We start from the raw sequence: 25,480 nt of genomic DNA, 5'->3' as shown, positions 1-25,480 counted from the left end.
GATGTCCTCCTCTAATTGTCCATGGTTCAGGTTTTTCCCATCCTTGGGAGGTGTTTTTCCAAACCTCCTTTGCTATAGTCTTCTGAGAATAAACATAGTCCAAGTGCATTAGTGCTTTGTCTGGACGGGAAGCTATTCACTCTCAAAGGTTCTACCCATATTAGTACCATTTTCCTGCCATCAGTCCTCACTGACCCCATTTTCTGTGCTGAACCATTAGAAGATTTTTAGGGCTATTTTTTTTTTAAACGGTAATTACTATAGACCTATATTAGCAGTAGAAAAAACAAGAGTCCAGTAGCACCTTAAAGACTAGCAAAATTTCTGGCAGGGTATGAACTTTCGTGAGCCACAGCTGACCTCTTCAGAGACAGCTACAATATGAGTCCATCTATCAAGTAGAGAAGAGTGAATTAGACACACAATGGCAATGTAAATGTCAAAAGCAAGTAAATGACATTAGCAGGTGTGATTGGATTAGGTGTGATATGCAAAGGTGGAGGCATGCAGAATTAGCATTGGTAATGAGACAGGAATTCCAGATCTCTATTCAATCCAGGAGAATGCATAACCTTGAGTTTCATTATTAGTTGTAATTCAGCTAGTTGTAATTCAGCTAATCTTTCTAATCTCCCTTTGTAAGAGAACTGCTATTCTTAAATCAGCAGCTGAATGTCCTGGAACGTTAAAAGATTAAAATGTTTCCCCGCTGGTTTCTGAATGTTGTGGTTTCTGATGTCAGACATATGTCCATTTAATTCTCTCATATGCTCCAGTAACTAATGTAAATTTCCAATATGATCTCTAGTGCCTCTTCCTTTTCTGAATCCAGCTCGAACATTTGGCATTTTTCATTCCATATATGTTAACAGTCTTTGTTGTAAGATTTTAAGCATCACTTTACTCACTTGAGACATTAATGCAATGATCCAATAGTTGCTGCAGTCTTTGACATCTTCTTTTTTCAGAATTGGAATGTAAATTGACCATTTCCAGTCTGTGGGCCATTGTTTTGTTTTCTATATTTGTTGGCATATTGTTAAGATTTTGATGGACTCTGTTTTTATGGCTTGGAATAGCTCTATTGATATTCCATCTGCTCCTAGTGATTTAATTCTCCCAGTTGCTCTCAGTGCAGTTTTCACTTCATTTTCTAAAACTGTAGGTTCCTCTTCAAAGGTTTCTTCTTTGAAGGAATCTGTCATCCTTTCATCTCTTCTGTTTACTTTTTCAGTTTACTGCTCCCATCTTTTCTTTATTTTGTCCTGTTCAGTTAATGTATTTCCGTGTTGATCTTTCAACATGCCTAACCGTGCTTTAAATTTCCCTTTGATTTTTTTGGATCTTGTGGAACAGATCTCTTGTTCTTCCTTTTTTGTTCTTCTGTTCTATTTCTTTATACTGGTTATTATAATAGTGCTCTTTGTCACTATGTACAAGTTGAATGCTGCATTTAGACTTCTGATTCTGTTTCTGTCATCTTTTACTTTTGCTTCTCATCTATCTTTAGCAATTTTAAGAGTTTCCTCAGTCATCCATCAAGGCTTTTCATTTCTTTTGGCTACAGGAATAGCCTTTGTGCATTCTTCCTTGATAATATCTTTAGTTTCAACCCACAGTTTCTGGTTCACGTTCCTTTGAACTTAGTAATGCAAATCTGTTCCTCATATGGTCATTAAACTCTTCAGGAATGTTGGTTAGATTGTATTTTGGCACCATGAATGTTCTGGTGTTTTTCTTCTGCTGTATTCTAATGTTCGATATTAACCATGGTCGGTTCTAAAGTCAGATCCTGGTCATGTTTGAGCAGAGCAAATAAATCTTCTGCTTCTGATTATGTAATTTATTTGATTTCTATGTTGGCCATCTGGTAATGTCCACGTATATAATAATCTGTTTGGTGGCCAAATGTGTTTGGAATGAACAAATTGTTGTCTTCACAGAATTCTAGGAGTCGCTCTCCTGTTTCATTTTGTGCTCCTAGCCCAAATCTTCCATCTTTCTGTGCATTCCCAAAGGGGGGGTGAATGCTCTTAGGAGCTAGTGTGACCCCTACACTGGCGTCCGTGCCACTTGCACTGTGCAAACTGTCATTGGAACACTTTCACCGGCCCCCCTGGACTGCAGTGGCAGTGCAGGGCTCGGGTGCTGCCTCCTAATCCCATTTGGTCCCAACCTCAGGAATGGGCTGGGTGAGAACCCTTTTCACAGTGATTTACCTATCAAAGAATTTGTACTGCTTGCAGAGGACACATTCAACAGCCTCCATGCCCATGGGATGGGCAGAATGTTGGCCTGATCTATTGGAACTCACCATTATATTGTGTGAGATGACCTATAATGATGGGGAAGCTCTCTTTATTTTATTTCTCTCCCCTCCCCCAGTGACGCATGTTTATCCCACCTTTCCTCCAAGCATCTCCCTGTCATATAGTCACAACAACCCTAGGCAGTAGGTTAGTCTGTGAGAGAGTAGCTGGCCCAGGGGCACACAATGAACTTCATGGCAAGCAGAGATTTGAATCCAGGTCTGCCCAGTCCAAGTCTGACACTCTGCTTTCCACCGACAGTTCTGTCATATCAGGACCAACCGAATTGTTGCCCAAGAGCGAGTAAACATTTGAGTTCCCCAGAACACTTCATCAGGCTAGATGGTATGTACAAAAAAGGGGGAGAGGAGGGTGTCACACTTTAGTCAAGTGTAATATTTCCTTAAGTGTAAAATACTGCACTTTGGGTTCTTTGAAAGCATGTGCAACGAAAGCTCTGCCTTCAGAGAAGATGTGCCAACTGCGTAATGTGTAGCTTTAACTGTGGGGAAAAAATAGGTTGTGCAGAAAGGCCCTCATTAAAATCTGTGAGATCTAGCTCCTGGTGCTGTGACACCACCACCGCCCCCCTCCTCATGCCTCTGGCTGATCTCATTCAAGGCCCGTAACACCCAAAAATGGATGGGAAAAATATCATTAGGCCGATATTTTATTACCACTACGAGCACAGAGTAAAGAAATCTCCGAGGAACAAAATCAAGAGATGTCCCAGTCATGTAAAGATCTTACATTTATTGAGTGGTGGTGTGCATGGCGGTTCATAAATAAACATTTAATGAGAAAATCGTTTTTAGAGCTGGAAAGGAGTCAGTCTTTAAACCACTCGTTCTGTAGAAGTCCCCTTAGCAGTGCTGGGACATTACTCACACTCTCTCTGCTTCACAGACAAAATCCATGGGAGATTTCCCCACGTTTCTCATTATGACCTTCCGTTACAGGGAGAAGGACCTTAAGAGCGTGCGGCTTGATTATCTTCAGGATAATCAAGATAATCAAGCGGCATGCTCTTACGGTGTTGCATTACATTTGTCTTCTAGCTGGCAATTAAACCAGAGCTAAAATACATACAAAAACATAAAAACAACAATTAAATACAGCCAAAGGAATGAATGAATAGACATCTGAATCCAAAAAAATTAGGCCAATTTTTTTTTAACAAGTCCTGTGCAGACTCTGTGTAATTGATAATTAAATGTACTTTTTTATGACAGCTCAGAAACGTGGCAAGCAAAACTAAGTAATGAAACTGTCTCTAGGGTAACGCTTCAACATGACTGTCACTTATAATCTCTGAGCTGCCACTCAGTTGTACCTTCTTAATCGGAAGGTAATTTTTTCTGACTTATGAACAAGTATTAGAGAAGGTTTAAATTGACCAACACTGAACTGCGCTAATGTTGGGATTTCTCCAATCACAGCTACTGGTGGGTCCTCAATTACCTAGAAAATGTCATATACTTTTTGACAGTTCTAGGTAGCGTAACAAATCAAAACAGACTTTTTCTTGAACGAATCAGAAAATCTAATAGTATAAGAGGTAAGTCACCATGATCAGCTGATAAATGGTGACAAGGCATCAAAAGCTGAAAAGTGGTGCCCTATTTAGAGTAAGGTTGAAATCTTTGAAGTAAAGCTTGAGCCGTTGGCAATCTGTTGGGCCAGGAGAGCTCACAAAGTGTAGCTTCTCAGAGAATTCCTACGGGTTTGGCCTATGGAAATGGTCTCAATTGTTGTATTGCGTTTTGGCCCTTCCATATCTAATCTTGTCTCTAGCCCAGCCAGCCTACATTGCAAGTCTGTGGAAAAGCAAGGGTCTCCAAATTCTTCAGATTCTGAAAAGAATGATAGCCAGGTATGAAGAAGTGTTTCTTCACCTATCTCTACTAATTGTATTATTAAATAGTAAAACATTACTATCTTAACTGTCATGCTAAATCTCTGACAGAATGTGTCAAATATGGGTTTTCAGAATCTGGTGACTGTTGTGGAGAGGTTAGGGTGCTGGATTAGGACTGGAAGTCCCAGCTTTCCTACTGCCATGAAGCTCACTCTGTGACCTTCGGCCAGTTGTTGTCTCTCATCCTAATCTACTTCACAGGCTTGCTGTGAGTATAAAAGGGAAGAGTGGAGAATCGTGTACAGTATCCCTGACCACTTTCATGGAAGGGTGGGATAAAAAAAGTATTAAATAAATAATGGGTCTCCAGCTAACAGACACGTTGCACACACGTTGAAGCTGCCTTATACTGAGTCAGACATTTTGGTCCATCGAGATCAGTATTGTCTACTCTGTAGCTCTACAAGGTTTCAGGCAGAGATCTTTCACATCATCCATTACCCATGACCTGATCCCTTTAACTGGAGATGCTAGGGATTGAACCTGGGACCTTCTGCATACTGAGCAAATGTTATACTACTGAACCACAGCCCCTCCTAAGCAGGTTTACTCAGAAACCTATTCAGGGCTTACTCCTGGGAAAGTATTCTGAGGATTGCACTGTTAGCATACGTAACCACCATTCATTTCCTCACCCTGAGGAAAACCACAATCGGTATTACCATGCGACAGAGTGGAAGCAGCTGGGTTGGTCAGATAATTTGGGATCTTGTAACAAGACAGTAAACAAGTATTTAATGTTTTCCTAGCTAATAATTAAGAAGTGAACATATGTGTGTGCTAGGGTTGCCAACCTCCAGGATCTTTGTAGTCTGGAGATGAGGTATAATTCCAGGAGATCTCTAGGTCCCACCTGCAGGTTAGCAACCCTGAGTGATCTACACAGTTAAGAACTTTTTTTCCAGCCAGGCTGGATTCTATATGACAATCACGTGGGTCTTAGCTCAATTTTGGAGCAGCATTTAGTTCTATAGTCATTATCAGGGAGGAAGCATTTGCTAACTTCCAGATCTCACTGGCTGTTCCTTAGGGAAATTCAAAGTTGGTGTGCTTTGATTGGCTGGCAGTCCAGACCAGACAGGAAGCTCTCTTGTCCATAGCTTCGTATCCTGAAATGAACTGCTTAGATGAGGAAATTGAGGACACATCCTATGTTTTCCCTAATGATAGTATTTCCAGCCGGTTTTCATAAAAATTATGATCCAGTGTGGGCGGGGGATGTAGTTAATGTTTTGTCCAGTTCACAGTCTGCTTACCAGCAGATTAAGGCTTTGTTCCAAAAGAGCAGAGTTGCTTGTGCAATCCGCTGAACTCCCAAGGGAGCTTCCACATGTAGAATGTCTCCTGTATTGCATGAATTCTGCTTGGAGTGATGTCCACCTTTGTGCAATTTAGAGATCAGCTTGTCCAAAGCAATTACTGCTTTCATGATGCCAGATCAAAACTTCAAGGAGAATGGATACTCTGTGTATCCACATGTAAAAGTGACGGCTTCTGAAACCAGGACATGCATTCTTTGGAACTGTGAGATAGGAAAATAAAATGTATTCCTCTAAAATAAAGAATTGCCCGTTACATTAAGGGATACTGTTATCAAACAAATAGAACTACTGCTGGTTTCCCCTTTACCTCTAATTTCCAGTTTACTTTGTGTTTGAATGGAACTTTTTCATTTCTTTATTTTAGTAATTTCAATCCCACTCTCTCTACCAAAGTCGTTTGAGATGGCTTGGAAACAATAAAGCAATTTTTAAACGAAGTACCAGCATGAAATAGTGACAAATTAAAATAGCACCCGTGTGTTTCCCCCACACTCTAGACCACATGATTGGTGCTGCTGTAGGCTGGAAAGGGGAAAGGCCCAACAGGAACATATCAGAATCCTCAAAGTAAGTCACATGTTTCTGATAGTGGTGCTTAAACATGCTTTTAGTGGCAGCATATTGCAAAGTGTGGGTAGCCACCACACAGTTTGCACGTTTCTGTGCACTCAGCATCTTCTCTTCTGTACATGCTAGACTTTGGAGCAGACCTTATCAACAGATCTAGTGGAGGAAATACTCCCCTCACCAGGTAGGTAAACATTGGTGGTTTTATCCACATCCATACTAGCTGTAGCAGATTCAAGTGAATTCCATTTGCAAAATATCTCACAAATTGGCCTCAGGGAACGTTCATCCTTCTGGAACAGGAGGAAGTAGCAGTGCTTCCACTACATAAGAAAGCTCCACTGGAGAAAACTACATAGACACAATGATGGCAGAAAGAGAATTTCCTTCTGTCACTTTGCATTGTCTGTGTAAAATTAATTATTAAGCTTGTCCAGTCAAGTTTAGCCCAAAGGATCCTTCCCCTGTACTCAAGCCTATTTTCCTTGGAATGTCAGCTCCTATAACTCATGTGAACCCAGGAGACATCTGGACTGACTGTCAGGTGAGAGGATGTCTAGGTACAATTTTGTCAAGACTGCTCAAACTATAAATTTAGCACAGGAGGGCTGGCATCAACAGCATCTCTGAAACCAACTGGATGCAGTCATCTCTGAGAATGGAGCATCTTGATCCTTGCCATAGTCTAATCCCTAATTGGATAATGATCGGTCCATCTTGCAGATTACCTGTCCTTGCTAACAAATCATAAGCATCCTGCGCAGTAGATAGTGTGCCCAACTAATGGATTGTTTCATCCACATATCATGGGCTCAGGCACTTTTACCAATAAACCCTGGTATTCTGTTTCATAATCTCTGACTCTACCAACTTTCCATTGGCAAGGACTTTGCACATCGCTCTGGGCCTTACTATGCCTCCATGTTTTGATGGTTCATTTGTATCACTAAGTCAGCAACACAGTGTCTGAGCCTCTGGCTGTGCTATCCTACTTCAGAGATTGGGCTGTACTCATCTAAATCCTGTGTGCAGACCTCTGAAGACTGATGTGTGAACCACAGGCAGCCTTTTGGTCCAGTGGGAGATACAGAGCAGCAGCAGCACGTGATCCAATCTGAGTCAGACACACAGATTAAAGAAAAGCATGTACTCTGCCGGGAGCTTTTCATGCTTGGAATGGCATCTTGTTATGATCTAATTGACAAAGACAGGGCAACATCTTAGCGATCTGTGCATCTGGACTGAAGCAGTGTTTGGAAGAATGGAAAGAAGAACAGGCAGTGCTTAAATTATGGAGAGCATCTGTTTATAACCCAAGGGGTGCTGAATATAAGGAGCAAGACCAGTTTGCTTGACCAAATAGGTGTCATGAGAATGGGGGCTGAATGGCAGGGAGGTGTCAGATCTTGGCCTGATCCCTTTTCCCAGAGTGTTTATGCTCATTCAGCACCTGGTACATGTTGTGTCTTTGCCCGTGTCTTTGCCCATGAGAACTTTATCAGGGTTGCCTGGCAACTCCAGGAAAGTATCTTTGGACTTATGCTTTTAAAACCTACAGCTCCCCTTGAGGGACATTGCCAACTTTCCAAGCCTCTGAGCTGTCATGCCTTTAGTCTGTACCTGCTAGTCTTCTTAATAAAGAGCTTTTACTTCAGACTTCAAGCTGTCTGAGTGAATCCTTGGGAAAGAACCAGAGTTTGGCTTTTGATCCTGACAGGAGGTCATCTGGTTGCTTCATTGGGTATCTAACTCGCAGCTCATCTGAAACTAACTTAGTCACAAGGTGGCAAACCTAGTATGGAGAGAGACTGGTGTATTCTGTGCCCCAATTTATCCCCCATTTTTCTGGTGCGTGTACAAAAAAAACAAGTGAAAACTAGCCCAAAGATACTAGACACTAGAACAGGAGTAGGCAACCTGTTGTGCTAAAGCACTGGAAACAAATGTCAATACTTCACCCTTGCAGACAAAGTGGGCAAAGAGAGAGACGTGGTCATAGTTGGCCAGACACACTGCATGTGTGGCATTTTATATGAAGACCAAAATAAAGTTCCTTTAAAAATATCAGTATGAAAACATTACTTGTTTTGCTTTTGTGCACACTCTTTGGAATGTGGTTGCAATGGATGCAAATAACCTGCACCATATCTGGTCCTACAAGATGCCACTGGGGCCACAAGGATGCCAGTTTACACTCAGACTTTCACTCTTGCAATTGCCACAGTGTGTGCGTGTTAAGTGCCATCAAGGTACTTCCGTCTTATGGCAACCCTATGAATTAATGTCCTCCAAAACGTCCTATCATTAACAGCCTTGCTCACGTCTTGCAAACTGAAGGCCGTGGCTTCCTTGATTGAGTCAGTCCATCTCGTTTTGGATCTTCCTCTTTTCCTGCAACTTTTCCTAGTGTTATTGTTTTTTTTTCAGTGAGTTTAGTCTTCTCCTCATGTGACCACACTACACATTCTGATTTTAAGCAATTGGTTTAAAATCCCTCTCCACAGGATCCTGCCAGCTTCCAGCCTGCCCCTCCTCCTGCCAAACATGACCTGAGTCCATTCTAGTTTGACTACATGCCAACTTTTGGGGTGGAGTAACCAAGCTTCTTTGCTGAGAAAAATAATCTAGCTTGGCTCTCCTGGAGTGGGGTTGAGTACTCTTGCACGAGACTGTTATATGGGCTCCTGCTTTCAGATACACCTATGTCTAAAATCACACAGTTCCAGGATATGCCTTCTTTTTTTAACAAACATTTTGATTCTGTTCCTATCCTTGGAAGAATTAAAATATTCTGCAGCCTTTTGGAAAGCCAATCAGGCTGCTTGGGGACTGCACTGATTGGAGCAGACCAAGAAATCTGTAAATGATTGGCGTTTCATGAAGACATCTTATTCTACCTCTGCCCCATCCCCCAAAGCATCAGCTATTTCTTCATCACTTCCTTGTACCACCTCTGCATCTGGGCCAAATTAGAGTTTCTAGTTCATCATCATTTTTAACCTTTCCTTTTTTGTAGTCTCCAGACTTTTGCAGCCCCCCTCCCCTTTTAAGCTGCCATTTCCTTCAGCTGCAAACAATTTTGATTGCTTTGGGCTTTGTGTGATCTGAGTATCTTTTCTTGTTCTCTTTGCTTCACAGCTGTGACCTACTTAATTACAAGCAGGAAGAAAACTACAAACTTATTAGATATTTTGCTGAATTTGGGGTGGGTGGGTCTTGCACCCCTAAAATAGTAAGATGTCCTTCTTAGTACCAGGAAGCCAAGTTTCAGATAACAGCACAAAGCATTTGCATCTATCGCAGATCAAGATAAGGGGAGGGAATGGCATATTTTCCTTTTAAATTTCTTATTCTATTTTGGCAGGGGAAAGGAGAGAGTAGGAAAATGGCAGAATGACAAGCAGCCACCCAAATAGGAATGAGTCATAACGTTTTTGAATTGAGATCATAAATTAGCTATTGATTTCAGCCTTCTGAACAACTTCAGTCTGCTTTCATTACAGGCAGTGACATGTTGTTGGTTTTCCACACACACACACCCAAAATTGGCCTCTGGCATTTTGTCAGGATCAGCCCACTGACGAAGTCACTGGCGTGGTGGGTGGGAGGGATGTGCCCACTCTCCCGTGCTATGGAGGAAAGCAAAGCATTTCCTTAGGTCACATATTTACCAGGCCTGTATGCTGCCATAGCTCTGTGTTGAGATTTGAGCTTTTTTTTTGCATGTATTTGTTCACTTTGTTGGTCCATTGCCTTTTTCCTGGAGCAAAAATCTGTGTAATGAAATGTATCTTTTGTAGCCTACATAAGGGTGAGGAGACATGTGAATATCAGATGCGTGAGAAGTGAGAGCTAATTTCTCTCAACTACGTACTCCAGTCTCTAGTATTTGGACTGGAACAGAGACACTTTGTATTAGCCATTTAATGCCTCCAGGTGTTTCAGGGAGGTTACATTCTGCCAAATATCTGCAAAATAAGTTAGAAAAAAATGATGGACCCAGTACGGTTGCCAGGTCCCCCCTGTGAAAGCTCACTGCGTGATTTTGGACCAGCCACATACCGTATATACTCGCGTATAAGCCCAAAAAAAGGGCTGAAAAAGCCGGCCTCGTCTTATACGCGGGTCAATACGGTAGAGGAGGGAGGAGGGAGGGGGGAACTTACCACCGCCGCCACCATCGCCGCCATCGCCGCCGGGCGCACCCGGCTCCCCCTGGCCAGGAGCGCCCTGGAGGGACCTCCTGTGGCCGAGGGAAGGCCGCGCCTCCGCTGCCGCCGGGCACACCCGGCTCCCCTTGGCCAGCAGCGCCCACTGCTGCCGCCTTCGCCAGGCCTGGAGCGGCCTAGGAGCAGCCTGCGGGGCCTCCTGGGCCGCGGGGGGGGGGGGGGAGGCCGCCGCCACCTGCCTACGCACCTAGAAAAGGTAAGCCTGCGGGGGGGAGGGGTTATAAGCCGACCCTCGGCTTATACGCGGGTGCCTAATTTTTCCCCATTTTTGGGGAGAAATTAGGCACCTCAGCTTATTCGCGGGTCGGCTTATACACGGGTATATACGGTATTTTGAGCCTAACCTACCTCACAGGGTTGTTGTGTGGATAAAAAGGAGAGGAGACTAATGTCAGTTGCTTTGATCCTCACTGTGGAGAAAGACTGTAGTTTTCCCAGATAGAGTCTGCTGGGTGGGAGGAGATGGAAAACTGAAGACAGAGGGACAGATAAAGGTAGGTTGGCAGTTGGGTGGGAAGGAGATAGGGTTGCCAAATTCAGGTTAGGAAATTCCTGGAGATTTGTGGGGGGGGGGTGAGATGGGGAGGGATCTCAGAGGTGTATAATGCCATAGGCTCCACTCTCCAAAACAGCCATTTCCTCCATGGGAACTAGAGTTGTCAACCTCCAGGTGGGGGCTGGGGATCACCCGGAATTACAACTGCTCTCCAAATGACAGTTACCCTGGAGAAAATGGCTTCTTTCAGGGTGTACTCTGTGGTATTATACCCTGCTGAGATCACTTCCCTCCCCAATCATCGCTCTCCCAAGGCCCAACCCCCAAATTTCCAGGAATTTCCCAATCTGGAGCTGGTAACCCTAAGGGGGAAATGATCTCTGTAGTTGAGAGATCAGTTGTGATTCCAGGAGATCTCCAGGTCTCACCTGGAGGTTAGCAATCCTAGAATGAGAGAAGGAAGCAGGAAAAGGGGAGACGTTACGGGGGCTTTCAGGAAAGGGAAAGAGGAAATAGTGGGGAGGGGGAAAGGAGATGCCTCCCGCATGTCCTTGAGAGTTAGTACTTGTTTAATACTATTTAACTATTATTCCTTGAATGCCTTAAGGAACATAGATGACTCTAAAATCACAAATGTCATAACTTTAACTGTTTTGTTTATGCAGGAAATTTTAAAATTAAAATTCCTGGTTTCCTGAATACAGTTAACAGGTGCCTTCACAGCAACAGAATCTTCCAACCAAGTTCAGATTTATAATAATAATTTAAATTTATCAGTATGTCTTAGAAATTATTAATATGAGTGTGATTCTCTCTCTCTCTCTCTCTCTCTCTCTCTCTCTCTCTCTCTCTCTCTCTCTCTCTCTCTCTTTTTCACCCCCAAATTTGGGGATAAGAAAAATTTGGGTATGAGAGATAGGGAGAGAGTTTGTATGAGTTTGATTGGGGGCCTTCTTGTCTTTAAGTTTGAGTCACTACATTTTTAAGGTTTTGTCTAAAAGCATGAAGGCAGTGGGAAAAGGAGAAGACCCAACAAGGGATGGATTGACTCTACAAAGGAAGGCCTGGCCCTCAGTTTGCAAGACTTGAGCAAGGCTGTTAAGGATAGGATGTTTTGGAGAACATTGATTCATAGGGTCACCATGAGTTGGAAGTGACTTGATGGCACTTAACACGCACAGTAAAAGCATGAACACTACATTTTTTTTAAATGGAGGCTGAGATTCTCAAGATGTTCATAAGAAGGGCCCATAAACAAATGCATTAACAGCTATACATCTTTTGCCCTTCCTGTTCGTGAAATACAGTGCAGTAGAACTATTTATGACACATGTGTCACTAATTAAGTAGGTAATAAAATTGATGTGGCTTATACTGCAATATATGAATCTTTTTGACAACAAGATGGCGACCATATTGTGAGAGATACCGTATTTTTCCGTGTATAAGACGATGTTTTTTGCTAAAAAAAATTAGTCAAAAATTGGGGGGGTCGTCTTATTCACGGATGGTGAATGCACGACCCCACCCCTCTGCACTGAGGCAGCCCCCTCGGAGGACCAACTTACCCGCAGGCCTGGCGGGGAGGCCGGGCAGCAGGAGCCCAACCCGCAGGCCCAAAGCGAGCCCCTGTGCGGGGTGGAGAGGCCGGCGGGGACGCAGTGGGCCAGCAAGGAATCTGTGGTGGCCCGCGGTGTGGCAAAAACCGCAACTGCGGCCAGACAAACCCCCGCGGCCAGGCAGAAGGAGCACAACGGGGAAAGTCAATGGGGGCAGCAGCTCCTGGCCCTCTGGCTTCCTACATTGATACAATGTCATACATTGTATTAATCTAGGTTGCAGCCACACATCACTGGATATTGCACCTACTGTTGTATTAGAGCAATCATTCACAATCCAGCCCTTTAGTCTTCACCCTTTCCAGACTTGGGACCTACTTTTGATGCCCACACTAGAGCATGGTGCCACACTGAGCTGCGAGTATGTGACAGGAAGTTGGGTAACATCAGAGTCTCATGACAGGAAGAGGAGGAGCTAGAAGTATCACCTCCTTGGTGGGGATGGAAGTTCCATGCTGCAAATGCATGTGGAACTCTCACAGACTGAGTAATGGAAACAGGAGATGAACGGGGCAGTGACTGGGAAGGCAAGGAAGAGCTTTTTTTCAAGGGGGTGTTTCTGAACCTGCCTGTGATAAAAAAAAATAATGCTCTGCACCACTAACAGCCGGCATGGTGTAGTGGTTAAGAGTGGTGGTTTGGAGCAGTGGACTCTGATCTGGAGAACAGGGTTTGATTCCCCCACTCTTCCACCTGAAGCCTGCTGGGTGACCTTGGGCTAGTCACAGCTCTGTTGGAGCTCTCTCAGCCCCACCTACTTCACAGGGTGTCTGTTGTGGGGAGGGGAAGGGAAGGTGATTGTAAGCCACTTTGACTCTCCCTTAAGTGGTAGAGAAAGTTGGCATATAAAAACCGACTCTTCTTCTTCTTCTAAGTAACTTTATCCTGCTGCATGCAAAGAGAGGCTCGAAGGCAGAACGGCTTCAATGCTTATGCACCAGCAGGAAGCAAAACAGTAAAAGAAATGACAGCTCTAGAGCCTTGTGACCCAGTCGGTGAGGGCTGCATGTGTACATCATTGGATATTGCACAGCTACAGGGCAATGGCAGTGCAATATCCAATGATGTCCAGATGCAGCCCTTGATGCTATAAGAAAGGGAGGGGAGACAGATCGACAGAGAGAACTGCTGCGACTCCAAGGCTCTCATAAATCTAGTTCTGCCCACTGACACCAGAATATCATGGTCTGTCTCTGGCTGACATTACCCAAGATGGTTGCCCTAGCTGTTTTTGAGTATCTTACAGCGGTTTTCAACCTACCTCTTAAATAGCTGTTTAACCATACTGACATACTTTATATCTAGCTATCATTTGTTATCTTCAAAAAAAATCTCTGCACAGCCATTATAACACAATTACCTGCAGTCGACATTTTAAATCACTGCTGTTTTAATGTTGGAATTGTCCTTGGGCTATATCAATATTGGAACAGAATTTCCCACTGCAACACAGCGTTCATTTTTTAAAATAAAAATCTATATCTTGGTTAAGCCTTTGACATATAACTTGGCAAATACATTATAAACGGTGTGTGGTGGGGGCTTCCTTTGAAAAGGAGAACGTTTTACTTTTTAAAAATTATTTTTAAACTTACAGTTACAAATACATGATATACAGAACATACATAACATACCGTACATCCTAACTACATAACACATAGCAAAACATTACATATTACCTAATGTGCCCTTGTTTGTACCAAAATCAAAAGTTGTCCGAAGGAACAGATATTACAAATAAATTGCGCTGGGCCTTAAAGACTGAATGAGGTCTGTGAGAACCTGGCCTTGCATCAATGTGGTGGGACATCCAACACCATCCCGCATCAGAACTTAAGTCTTAAGTAATCCTTTCCAAATGGTACCTGGGTCCTGCATGGAATTGTAATAGCCTTTGCAATTAACCAGCTCACCTTTTTCAGAATGAAAAAGCCCAGTGAACTGTTGCAGATGCAATTGGTCAGTTTTCATTCAGTCACAAATCTTAACAACTAAAAGCACAATTAGAAGCTAGGAGCACAATAGAGCTTCCATGTTCTCTAGCAGTATACCTTTTGAATGCTGGTGACGAAACTCATTGTCATATCATGTTGTTCTTTCCCTGAAGCGCCTTAGCTGACTTGTGGAGGAAACAGAATGGTGGACTAAATGGATTTTGGTTTCTCTTATTTTCATGAAAGAAAAAGCTCTAAATAGAAAGAGAAAGATCCAGCGTGGATATTAATAGATTTCTTGGGGGGAGTAGTTTCCTCAGAAACAAAGCATGAAACTGCATCATTTTCAAATGTGAAAGGCGCATTCATGCATAAAGTCTTAATAGAACTCATTCACTACAAGATCATAGATGTTCTGAAAAAGATCAAAGAGATGAATCTGGATTAAAATTTCAGTCTTTAAAAAGGAATCGGCAGCTTTGAACTGTAAAAATAATTAACACCGCAGAGTGATCAAAAACAAAGATATGTCTGGCACATCTAAATTAGCAACACAGAACTCTTCCCCAAGGCCACTGCTGTTCTTCTCCCCCTGTTAGGGGCTACTTGAAGATACTGCTGCGTCCAGGCTGGGGAGTTGGGAATCGAATATTCCTAAAAGACACATGGCAAGCCTTGGCCAACTATTCATGGCGATTTGCCGCGTTTTCCAGGCTGTGTTGCCGCATGTTAATTTTTAATTATTCGTGACCGTTTCGGGTTTGAGCACAAACTTCGCTTTATCCCCGCATCATCAGAAACCTGTTTTGCCACGATCCTGGAGTTTGCCCTGCCTTAAACGCGCCCGTTTTGTTGCTGAGGTCCATGAAAAACTCTGGATTCGGATCACTTCTCCCAGGCCATGCCGGCAAACATCTCCACCCTCTCCCATGACTCCCCACTTAGGCGAACAGCAATTGGACAAGTGTTTTCCATCTGGAACCCCGCCCCCTTTCCTGCCCTTTGTGCTGCCGTGTTTCACATCAAGACTCTCCCTGGGTCGCCATTTCTTGATTTGCCTTTTGCATGGCCCTCCATTTCACATTAGCGCCAATGATTGTTAGCAACACAAATGTCTTTAGCCTTTAGCCAACAGGTTTAAAAGAAGCACATCCTACGGGGGGGGGGCAGGGAGCGCCCGGTGAGTAAGGGGGGGAACCCTGCAAACTCCGGCGGCAAGCTGGGGGGTGGGAAGCGTGAAGCGGATGGACTGGGAGAGCTGGAAGCGGTGGCGAGCTGCTCACAGGCAGAGCTAGAAGTGGCAGACGAGCCCATTAGAAACAATGGGGGAGGTTGCACAGCTCATTGAAGATAATAGGAACCTGGATTGCCCATGGACTTGTTGGGCTCCTTAGAAAAAGAGTTTCAATGAAAATGTGGCATGGATTTTCCAGAGTAAGCTACATTACTCTGGTTTGTCAAGTGTTTGCAAACAGAGCTGCTGGCTCTTTTGGGGGGGGTTAACTTGTAACCTTTTCTCCCTGTAGGCTGTGGTAGACCTTGAATTGAACGGGATGCTTTGCGGGGTGGGGGTGGAATTGCTTGCAGCACCAATGAGGACACTTGCCCTCACGTTTTTTCCCCCGCTAGATCACCCCTCTGAAGCAAGTATAGATAGGTCATGGGGGGGGACCTTATGAAATGCGAAGCTGTGAAGCTGATTCCCTGCAGAGCAGGTCGCGTGTATCATTGTAATATGACTGCCGTATTCACAGAGGTGAACTGCCCGCAGTAATCTGATGGGCGGAGTTGGGGTGGGGGTGGGCACTGTTGGCAGGGGAGGGCTATAACAACAGGGGACAGACCCAACCGTTGTCGAATACTGCGGGCTTTGTTTCATGAATAACCAAAAGAACTTCGGGCTTAACCACGATGATTCGTGTCCATGAATAACATTCGCTTTTCCCCCCGCTCCGCCGCAAGAGAGCAGCAAATTTGTGCGTGAATAATTGGCCCTTTACTTCTTCTGGCATCCTTACCACAGGCTACCCACTCATGTTTTCAAGGACAGAAGTCCTGCCCATTTTGGAACGTGATCATCCCGCTCCAGAGTAATGTTTGTTCTTGTTTGGAGGTGCTATCAAAATTAGGGGGACCAGATGACGGGGCCCCTGTATCCTGAATAGTTGTATAGAAGGGTGAATTTATGTGTGCCCCACAAGCCCAAATTCTGCCCCCTTATGTTTGAGCCCCCCCATGTCTGCTGTGTTCTAGAACTAAGGTTTGTATTCTGCTCCATTGGCAGCTACTAGAGCTTTGATGAATCCAAATTAAATATTGTACTATTCTAACCAGCCTGAAAAGACCCCACAGTAGGCCGAGTAAGTAGTTCTAAATTAGGGGGACTAAGTTTTTTAAATGGTTATTTACATTGCCTGATGATTTTAATGGCTCCTCTGGAGTCTTCTAACAGTCTATCCAGTTAAGTAAACACACATTGGGATTCTTTTTTGGAAAGTTTCATGATATAATTGATAGGTAGGAACTATTCCTCTTTCAAGCAGTTTTTTGTTTGGTGTGGGGTGGTGATGATATTGTCGTGCTGCTTAGAACATTCTACAGAATTCAGACCACAAGCCGACTTTCATATTGTGGCAAAACTGTTGCATTCGCTCATCTCCTCTTCAAAAGAGGTCACATTATGAAGTACCTTGCAGCATTTTTCTTCTTCAATGTTTTTAGTTTTCCTGCTTTCCTGGCCTTTTTTGCCAGATACATTGGCAACATGGATGCTACAATTGACTGCAGAATGCAGCAACTAGATTAATGACAGGGGTTAGAATTTTTCTGCCCATCACCCCAAGTTTAAGATGGCTAGAGTTTGCTTCCTTGTTCAGTTCTAAGTTCTGTTTTTAATCTTGAAAGGCTTTCATAACCTGGGACCTTTATATCTGCGGGTCCACCTTGACTCCTACAGCCGGCGCGACAACTCTGATCATCAGACCAGAAATTTTTAGCAGTTCCCCCACTCAAGTTAGTGAGAACTGGTTCAGCTTGAACTTTCTCAGTGAGGTTAAGGAACAGTCTTCAGGAAGATGAGAAGTCCCTAAAGTTGCAGAGACTGCAGACACCCTGTAGGGCAGAGTTTTTCTGAAGTGCTTATGGTGGCAGCTTGAATGGCTCAGACTAGGCTGAGGAAGATAAGCAGGGTTGGCCGTGGTTAGTACTTGTATGGGAGACCACCAAGGAAGACCTAGCTCGCTATGTGGAGGGAGGCAATGGCAAACCACCTCTGCTCGTCTCTTCCCTTGGGGAACCCCATTAAGGGTTTTCATGACTCGGCTGTGACTTGACAGCACTTTATGATGATGATTATTTGGTTGCCTGTGAGTCTGGTCATTATGATAGGGTAAATAGTTTCCTCTTGTTTGTATTGTATTTTTGTGAAATGAGATTTCAGCTGGTTTCAGTGATATAGGCCACTTTGTGTCTGGGAGATTGGGGGGAAAACTGGGATATTAATTATGTTAAATGAATACATATATTTTCATACCCTGCAGATGAAAGAATAATTATTGTTTGGACACTCGCACTAGCCCTGGTTCCACTGCTCCTTGACACAAACGGGTAATTGGTTTCCGTTGGGACTCATCTGCTGTTAACAGTTGTACAACTAGCAGAAAAGCAGCAAGTGAATCTTTGGTTTGATTGGATGTGATAAATGGTTTACCATTTACTGTAAAAATAGAGTAACTGGGATACAGTAGGCTGTATTAACAGCTTGATGTAAATCTCCAATTGTATATTGCTGTTTTTTTAATGCAGGGAAGATATTTTGTGTTGCAGTGTAATTCTTCAGTTGTTGTACTTAAGTACTTTCATCTTAAAGAGTTAAATAGAAAGATGGAATGTCTTGAGAATGTTGGCTGGGAAGGGAAGAGTGAGTTTGTTTTCCATCCTTTCTGGATGAAATCCCGGCGCTTTGAAGGCAAAGTGATGATTCTGGACTTTAGTTTATTTCAGGGTTCCGCTGTATGGCACTGAACAATCTATAGAAGAAGATCGGCTTTTTAAAGACTTTCAATTCCCTTTCAAGCAAAATAAGGCTATTTTTGCATTGTCCCCTGGTGCAACAGAATTTTATTTTAAGAAATATACAGAGAACATTGGGAGGAACGATTTCCTGAGAAGGCGAATGTTGTTTTCTGGCTTCAATGGTTTTTGTTTTTCCTTTCATGGAAAATCACTGTGACTTTTTAACCTTGCCATTCTTTAGGAATCTTAAAAATTAGCAAACCGCCTGGGACTGCCAGTGTGAACCTTCCTTGTTGTTCGTTGGCATGGCTACTGTACTCTTTAGGCTTGAGGATCTGCTTTATACTTGGGACAGCCTAGTATGGAATCTGACATCTCGGGTCCTAGGGAGAACTCGACTCCGAAATCTGCAGGTGGCGCAGGTCATGCTTAAACCGTGGTGCATCTCCAGAGCCATGTATCAGGTAGGAGGAAATTATTTAAGCTATAGGAAAGCATTCTCTAAGCCAGTTCTTTACTTAAAGGGAAGTGCCTGGGAAAGAATGGAAGTCTGATCTTCTGTGGCAGAAGTTAAACTTTCTATGGCAATTCATGCTCTGCATTACTTACTTACCAAACTGGTAGTCTCAAAATTTGTTACAGCATAGACCCTTGACAACTATGCTCTCAGTCATATTCTAGTCATTGGCCCCTGTATGCAGGATAGTAGAAGGAGGACCAGTGTTACTCCAATTGTCACTGGCCATATTACTAATTGAGTTGGATCTAGACTAAATTTTTAATAGCAGAATGGAAAGTTCCTGCCTCCCTTCTCCCACTGCAGCCCACTGATTACCATTAAATGCTGCTCCTGGGGGAGAGGGGACCTTGAGGGATAACACGAGGGGGGGGTCTGCTGTGGGAAGGGAGAATCAGTTGAAGCTGTGGATTGAGTCTGGATCCAACCCATTACCACTGTGCTCTGTGGGCAGCAGAGGTAGAACCAGCATGGGGCACACAAAACTGAGATGTGCCTTAGACTTTGCTGTAACATCCAGAACTTTGTGGCCACATTCTCAATTTGCATGGGGCAGCCGGCTGGGTCAGAGCAGCACTTGACTCTCATAGAATCATAGAGTTGGAAGGGGCCATACAGGCCATCTTGTCCAACCCCCTGCTCAATGCAGGATCAGCCTAGAGCATCCCTGACAAGTGCTTGTCCAGCCTCTGCTTAAAGACTGCCAGTGAGGGGGAGCTCATGACTTCCTGAGGTAGCTGATTCCACTGTCAAACAACTCTTACCGCAAATAATCTTTTCCTAATATCCAGCCGGTACCTCTCTGCCTGCAATTTAAACCCATTATTGCGAGTCCTCTCCTCTGCTGCCAACAGGAACAGCTCCCTGCCCTCCTCTAAGCTACAGCCGTTCAAATACTTAAAGAGAGCAATCATGTCCCCTCTCAACCTCCTCTTCTCCAGACTAAACATTCCCAACTCCCTCAGCCTTTCCCCATAGGGCTTGGTCTCCAGGCCCCTGATCATCCTCGTCGCTCTCCTTGTGTGCCACCTTTGACCAGTGTCATTGCCCTGTGCACTTGGGTCACACCAGGGTTACTCCAGCAGCATCAGCCAGGCCAAAAGCAATGTGAGACAGAGTCATGCTGCTTCTGACCCAGCTGGGAAGTCTTGGGACCCTGGAGTCAACATCTGTAATAATGCTTCAATGTCATGCCCCCTGCTGGTCCGTCTTTTCTTTTACATGCTTCTCCCACTATTCAACCACCTCTTGAAGGTGTTGAGTGGGATAGGTGGCAGGCATTGGGCATGGGAGGCAGATGGGTAACTTGATTGGGTCCCAGGTAGCCAGTCACCAAGCTATGTTTTATGCCATATTGTTTTCACAATGACAATCATGCTAAGAAAAGTCAAAGGCAGCAGGAAAAGAGGAAGACCCAACAAGAGACTCTATAAAGGAAGCCATGGCCCTCAGTTTGCAAGACCTGAGCAAGGCTGTTAAGGATAGGACGTTTTGGAGGACGTTGATTCATAGGGTCGCCATGAGTTGGAAGCGACTTGATGGCACTTAATACACACACACATTTTCACAATGACCTTACAAAGTTAAGCTGAGAGACAGTGACTAGCCCAATGCCACCCAGAAAGTTTTCTATTATAACAGGAATTCGATCCTTGGCTGCTGGTGGTGGGGGACCTCATGGCATGCAGAAAGTTTCACCAGATGTTATGGGGGGGGGGGCTGTTTGCAGCAGCAGCCTCCTGATAGCCGTAACATCTTGTTCTGTCCCGTTAGAATTTACCGGACTTGACTTTCAGGAAATTGTAACGAATAAAGTTATACAACTTCATGGTTAACAGGAATTAAAAAAAAGAGAGAACTGTGCTCCACAGCAACACTGGCAGAAGAATTTCCTCTGGGGTCTCATGAACTCACTTTATTGTTTTGTTTTCAAATTCTTCTGTGCAATGTTGGACTGTCTTAAGAGTGGAAGCAGTTTGGCTTCGCTGATTTAGTGGGAGCCTGACGGAGCTTCAGTACTAGTTCGAGGTTGAGCCTTTGCTTTCTCCCCCTTTTTTAAATGCGCCCTTTTTTAAAATGAAAAAGCCTTACACCACAGGATTCCCATAGGGATCTTCTGCCCTGTTTTTCAGGCAGGAGATCAGATTCCTTCGACGGATATGTGCAACTTAGAAAGACAGTTGGAAGCTGGAACTAAAAAATATTGTTACGTGCTCCCCACTTCCCCAAGCAGTAGAAACTTCAGAGCGCAGCGCTACAGGGTTTGGCTTCCTTTGAGAGGAGAAAGCATTGAAAAGATAATGATTTCTTTGAGAGATTGCTTTTTGTATACAAATATACATGTTGACTATGGCAGAGTAGCATCAGCTCTCTCAAAAGCGAGCAGCAGCTATTGAGACACCTCCAGAGCTACATCTTCTAGCCATCTGCAGAACTCAGACCTGTTTCTTGCTTGCTACATAGGGTTGCCAAACTCCAGGTGGGGGCTGAAGTTCTCCCAGAATTACAGCTGATTTCCAGAGTACAGAGATCAGTCCCCCCAGAGAAAATGGCAGCTTTGAAGGGTGGATTTTTGGGGTATCACATCCCCCCTGAGCTCCCTTCCCTCCCTGTACTCCGCCCTCACCAAGCTCTGCCCCCAAATCTCCAGAAATTTCCCAAGTTGCAGTTGTCTACACTGGATTGTTGCGGGGGGGGGGGGGGTTCTCTCACACAAATTCTGCAGAACACAGCAACCCAACTCTGTCTGTGGTGTATGCTGGCTGGTAGTAGCCACCAGCCATCGCAGAAATATATTCCAGGGATTAGCAGAGTGGGCTGTACTCACTTTGCTGCTCCCCCCCCCCCCGCTCCCCATGGTGAGAGTGCAGCATTCCGGCATCATGAGCAGGTCAAACCTGCTCCCATACATTCCCACCAGGGCACTATTGATGAGACTGCATACTGTCTTCCTCCTTGTGAAACCCTGGCTCTGAAAGGTCACAAAACATCTCAACAGACCATTGGAGACAGGCAGGCTGGGAAGTGATAACAGGTGCAAGCCATGCCTCCTTTCTTGTTGTGGCCCTGCTGCTTTGGTGTCCTGGGCTAACATTTGGGTTGTCTGGGTGGCAAATTGGTCCTGGCTGTTAGTGCCCACTAAAGGAACATCAACTGATAATGATATGATATATGATATGATTAACAGTTAGTAAGCTGACCTGGACAGGCTAGCCTGGTCTCATCTGATCTCGAAGCTAAGCAAGGTTGACCCTGGCAAGTACTTCGATGGGAGACCTCCAAGGAATACCAGGGTCCTGATGCTGAGGCAGATAATGACAAACGACGTCTGAATGTCTCTTGCCTTGAAAACCCCACCAGGGGTCGCCATTAGTCATATATCACTTGACAGCAAAAAACAACAACAACCAGATATACAAAAGATGGCCATTTAACAACCAACTCTGGGAGGCACTAATTCCAAGTCTTGGCCCAGACCACCTTCTTAGAGATGGTCTTTCAACTCATTCCTCCATTTCTCAAGTAAGGAACCATCATCATGAGATTATTTCCAGTCCTGGAAATCTCATTTACAGGGAGCACACAGATGCAAGTGTGAAGATGTCTGATAGACTTCCCTTGGGTCTATGTTATCATCCCCCTTTCTGAGTATGGAGTACATCAGTCTCCAGGGTGATGCTCTTGTGTTTATGATGCAAGCATGTAGAGCAGTGGAGAGTGGGCAAAGATATTTAGCTTGTACATAACATGCTTGCTATGGACTGGGTCACATATGTGTGGTCATAATTTGTTTATTGTAGCATTGGGAATGACTTTGTGTGCTAACGAACTATCACAGATCAAACACTACAATTAGAACTTTGATATCCAACAAGAGTAGCCAAGTGACCATGGGAGGAAAACAGTATGGCCTGCTCCTATGCCTTTAATTATTGTGTAATGTGCAGAAATCAACAGTTGAAGACTATCATGGCTCATGGTAAAGGTTGTCTCCTACTCATGTTTGCACAATGAGCAGATCTTAAAGGCACAGCTACAGTAGCCAACTGCAGAGCTAGCAAACCTATTTCCTGCAGCAGAATAAAGTAAGAACAGAGTGGTAGAATGGATTGTGCCATTTCAGATTGTAGGTGGGGGATCACAGTTTTGAATGGTCTGCCCCTCTTCCAAGGAGCTCCAGACAGTCTCCCCCATTTTATTCTCATAACAATGCTAAGAGATTATTACTGGCCCAAGATCACACTTCCCACTTCCTTTTAAAGCACCGGGTCATTCCTGACTCAGGGGGGATGTCACATCCCAACGTTTCCAAGGCAGACTTTGTTTGCCAGTGCCTTCCCGAGTCATCTTCCCTTTACCCCCAGCAAGCTGGGTACTCATTTCACCGACCTCAGAAGGAGGGAAGGCTGAGTCAACCTTGAGCCGGCTACCTGAAACCGACTTCCGTCGGGATCGAACTCAGGTCGTGAGCGGAGCTTTTGACTGCAGTCCTGCAGCTTAACACTCTGTGTCACGGGCCTCCTCCCACTTCCTTTACCTTAAATAAATGAAACACTGAATTTATAGCCAAACATCATGAGCACCCTGACCTGTCTTCATAGTAGCCAGGACCCCCCAGAAATGTGTCCCCCTAATCCAGGGATGGGGAACCTCAGGCCCGGGGGCCGTATGCGGTTCCCAAGGACATTTTTTGTGGCCCTTGGGAGCTCCAGGGCCCTGCCGCAGAGGCGTGGCACAGGGCGGCCCTCCCTGAGGGTGTTCCTGGGGCCACTGCTTGCAGGGGCGCTGCGGCACCCTTTGGACCTCCTCTCGCCGACTGACGGCTGTTGGTCGGCGAGAGGAGGGGGAGGGACGCTTCCCCCATGGCTGCCCCCTATAGTCTCAGCATGCAGGAATGCTGGGGCACACTGTAAGCCCCTCTCGCTGCCTGTCGGCTGCTGAGCAGCGAGAGGAAGGGGGGGAAGAGGCCCGCGGCTCCTGGCGGCAGAGCATGCAAGCAGGAGCTGATTGGGCTTCGGGGGACCTTTTGTGGACTCTGGGGGGGGGAAGGCATGGAGCCTGGGTCCAGGTCGCGTGGGGCCGGCAGGTGTGTATGTGGGGGGAAGGCTTTTCTCTCTCCCTCTCTTTCTGTCTCTTTGTCTGTCTCCTTCCATCCTTTTCTTTCTCCCCCTCTTTCCATTTCTTTCCCCCTCTCTCCCTTTTCCTCTTTCTCTGTTTTCCTTCCTTCCTCCCTTCCTCCCTTGCCGATCGACCGCGGGCTGCATCCCCCTGGCGACTCGTTTGCTCGGGCCCACTGCTGGCTGCCCTCCCGCCTGGGAGGGGGGAGGACCTGGGGAGCGGGGTCGCCCTCCAGGCCTTCTCTGCATGGCCTCCCCTGGGGTTGGCAACCTCCAGGTGGTGGCCGGAGACCTGGCAACCCTAGCCTCTCTCTTCCCACCAGGAGATCTACACCTGGAATGGCACCCGAATGATGTTATAAATGTGCAAATGGCCCTTGGCAGGAAAAAGGTTCCCCACCCCTGCCCTAATCCCATCTGTGGCAATCCTACTTGTATATATTCACAAGCACAAGACTCCTGTGTGTGTGTGTCAAGTGCTGCCAAGTCACAGCTGATTTATGGTGACCCTGTAGGGTTTTCAAGGCAAGAGATTTTCAGAGGTGATTTGCTATTGCCTGTCTCTGCATGGGCTGAGTTTAGAGAGAACTGTGTTTGGCCCAAGGTCTCCCAGCAGGTTTCCTGTGGAGGGAATCGAACCCTGTTCTCCAAATTAGAGTCTGCCGCTCTTAACCACTACACAATGCTGGCTCTATACGAGATTTCTGGGGGAGGGGGTAAATCCTACCCTTTTCTCTCCCTTTTCCAGCCACCTATAGCCCTTTCCTTTTCGCTTCATCTGCTGTTCCCCGTTGTCCCTTTCTCATCCCTTTCACCCCCACTGCCACTCTCATTTCTCCTGCCCTTTCCCCCTATCTGAATGTGCTCTCGTTATACAGCTTTATTGATCCACATTTATAGGCTATTGTTGAAAATTAGGCATACAATGTTAGTTGTCACCTAGTTGCCAAGTGGCAGGTACTTTTGGTTTGAAGTCAGACTACACTTGTGGGGAAGGTGGAGCTTGTGGAAGGATTTCCTGGCTGTTTAATCAAACTATTTCACCTTAGGGAGAATGTTCCAATAAGGTGGAAGCGAACCAAGAATGACAATAGGGGAGCCAACAACCAGCATCAATATAATTCCTTCACGGGGGGTGGAGACAGAGGGATACAGGAAAGGAAAAACTTGAAGGGAAAGAGGGAAAGTATGGGAAGGGAAGGAAGAGAAAGGGAAAGGGGAAGGGAAGGAGAAGGGAGGAAAGCAAGTATAATAAATAAAGCATAGTTACACCCTTGCTTTGCTAGTTTGGCCTCCCAATGTAACACTCCTTTCAGAGTTGTTTTTTTCATATTCCTCCATGTCTCTGAAAAGATTTTATTATCTTCACTATGATTAGGCATTCAGGTTAGATAACTGCATTTCACAGGCCTTCTATAGAGACCCAATTGATCAGTGT

At 45.0% G+C, this 25,480-nt stretch overlaps 1 protein-coding gene across 5 annotated transcripts in view; it reads left to right on the top strand.

Moving 5' to 3' along the window:
• Positions 1-25,480, top strand: part of FRMD4A (FERM domain containing 4A) — a 341,204-nt gene that overhangs the window by 95,938 nt on the left and 219,786 nt on the right. The window contains exon 1 of one of the 5 annotated variants that reach the window (XM_056847043.1): positions 18,783-18,872. The exons of the other annotated variants lie outside the window; for them this stretch is intronic. Coding sequence (XP_056703021.1) covers positions 18,834-18,872 — 39 coding nt within the window. The 5' untranslated portion in view covers positions 18,783-18,833. Of the gene's footprint in view, positions 1-18,782; positions 18,873-25,480 lie in introns of those variants that run through there. 5 annotated transcript variants of the gene reach the window in all.

The sequence above is a fragment of the Euleptes europaea genome, chromosome 3 (assembly GCF_029931775.1).
Source record: "Euleptes europaea isolate rEulEur1 chromosome 3, rEulEur1.hap1, whole genome shotgun sequence".
NCBI lineage: Eukaryota > Metazoa > Chordata > Lepidosauria > Squamata > Sphaerodactylidae > Euleptes > Euleptes europaea.
The sequence above is the reverse complement of the archived record's forward strand: the minus strand, read 5'-3'. Positions and strand labels throughout refer to the sequence as shown.